The sequence below is a fragment of the Mandrillus leucophaeus genome, unplaced genomic scaffold, assembly GCF_000951045.1.
Source record: "Mandrillus leucophaeus isolate KB7577 unplaced genomic scaffold, Mleu.le_1.0 Scaffold994, whole genome shotgun sequence".
In the NCBI taxonomy this organism is placed as follows: domain Eukaryota; kingdom Metazoa; phylum Chordata; class Mammalia; order Primates; family Cercopithecidae; genus Mandrillus; species Mandrillus leucophaeus.
Genome location: NW_012110852.1, coordinates 1403862 through 1405916, shown reverse-complemented (window position 1 = coordinate 1405916; position 2055 = coordinate 1403862). Strand labels below are relative to the sequence as shown.

Sequence of the window (2055 nt, the reverse complement as noted above, 5' to 3'; positions counted from 1 at the left end):
CTGAGGACCCTCTCTCATCCTGGGATCTTCAGTGTCAGGGAGGAGGATGCCTTGGTCTTTAGGGGGCTGCACTCAGGTCAGTAGAGGGAGGGCCCCAGACTCTGCCAGGAGTCAACATGAGGACCAAGCAGGTTCCTCGCCCAGGACACATGGTGTCCAGTGAATTTGGATATCTCTTGCTGTCTCTCCCAGTGGACCTGGGCACGTGTGGCCCGATGTGGGTCCCCTCATACCCTTCTGTTCCATATCAGGGTTGTGAACTCTTTATCTGAGTTTCTCCAGGGAGCAAAAGGGCAGGATGAGGCCCCTCCAGGAGAAAGGTGAGTGAGCACAGAGGGGACCATGTAACCCAATGAGAGTAGGGACCTCACAGAGTGTGGCCAACTCTCCTGACAGCACTGGAAAGCCGGGGCTGTGCTTGCGGTCTGCACCCTGAGGGTCCCTCGATTCCTCTTTTAGGAGCTCCAGGAACCAGGCAGTGAGGCCTTGGTCTGAGGCATTGTCCTCAGGCCACAGAGCAGAGGAGTCACAGGCAGTGTTAGCAGTCAAGGCGAGGTTCTGATCTGAATGGACAACAAGGGCCCCACACTCCCCAGAACACAAGGGACTCCAGAGAGCCCAGCCTCACCCTCCCTACTGTCAGTCCTGCAGCCTCAGCCTCTGCTGGCCGGCTGTACCCTGAGGTGCCCTCTCACTTTCTCCTTCAGGTTCTCAGCAGACAGGCCGACCAGGAGATCAGAAGCCCCAGGAGGCCCCAGAGGAGCACCGAAGGAGAAGATCTGTAAGTAGGCTTTGTTAGGGCCTCCAGGGTGTGGTTCGCAAATGAGGCCCCTCACAAGCTCCTTCTCTCCCCAGATCTGTGGATTCCTCCCCACCGCCCAGCTCCTGCCCACAGTCTAGCCTGCTGCCCTGACCAGAGTCATCATGTCTTCTGAGCAGAGGAGTCAGCACTGCAAGCCTGAGGAAGGCCTTGAGGCCCAAGGAGAGGGGGCTCTGGGCCTGGTGTGTGCGCAGGCTTCCGCCACTGAGGAGCACGAGGCTGCCTCCTCCTCTACTCTGGTTGAAGGCACCCTGGAGGAGGTGCCTGCTGCTGGCTCACCCAGTCCTCCCCTGAGTCTCAGGGCTCCTCGTCTTCCCTAACCATCAGCGACAATACTCTATGGAGCCAATCCAGTGAGGGCATCAGCAGCCGGGAAGAGGAGGGGCCAACCACCTCGCCAGACCTCACTCACCTGGAGTTATGGTCTTGACCATGATCTTAACAGAGAGCCACTGTGCCCCTGAGGAGACAATCTGGGAGGCGTTGAGTGTAATGGAGGTGTATCATGAGATGGAGCACAGTTTCTTTGGGGAGCTGAGGAAGCTGCTCACCCAAGATTGGGTGCAGGAAAACTACCTGCAATACCGCCAGGTGCCCAGCAGTGATCCCCCGTGCTACCAGTTCCTGTGGGGTCCAAGGGCCCTCACTGAAACCAGCTATGTGAAAGTCCTGGAGTATGCAGCCAGGGTCAGTACTAGAGAGAGCATTTCCTACCCATCCCTGCATGAAGAGACTTTGGGAGAGGACAAAGAGGGAGTCTGAGCAGGAGTTGCAGCCAGGGCCAGTGGAGCAGGTTGGGGGAGGGCCTGGGCCAGTGCACATTCCAAAGCGACATCCACCACCTTCCCTATCCTGTTACATGAGACCCATTCTTCACTCTGTGTTTGAAGAGAGCAGTCACCGTTCTCAGCAGTGGGGAACAAGTTGGGTGTGAGGGAATACAAGGCGGACCATCTCTTGGTTCCTGTTCTCTTGGGCGATTTGGAGGTTTATCTTTGTTTCCTTTTGGAGTTGTTCAAATGTTCCTTTTAATGGATGTTGTAATGAACTTCAACATTCATTTCATGTATGACAGTAGGCAGACTTATTGTTTTTTCTATAGTTAAAAGTAAGTGCATTGTTTTTTATTTATGTAGGGAAATCTATGTTATTTATTTGAATTCGGACAACATAACATAGCAGAGGATTAAGTATCTTTTTTAATGTGAAAGAACAAAGTGGTAAAATGGGTGAGA

At 54.1% G+C, this 2055-nt stretch overlaps 1 protein-coding gene across 1 annotated transcript in view; it reads left to right on the top strand.

The window, feature by feature from the left end:
• Positions 1-858: 858 nt before the first annotated feature.
• The window catches only part of LOC105532916 (melanoma-associated antigen 8-like), a 6314-nt gene continuing 5117 nt past the window's right edge, over positions 859-2055 (top strand). Inside the window, 2 exon segments of the mRNA XM_011971257.1 lie at positions 859-1114; positions 1117-1221. Coding sequence (XP_011826647.1) covers positions 925-1114; positions 1117-1221 — 295 coding nt within the window. The 5' untranslated portion in view covers positions 859-924.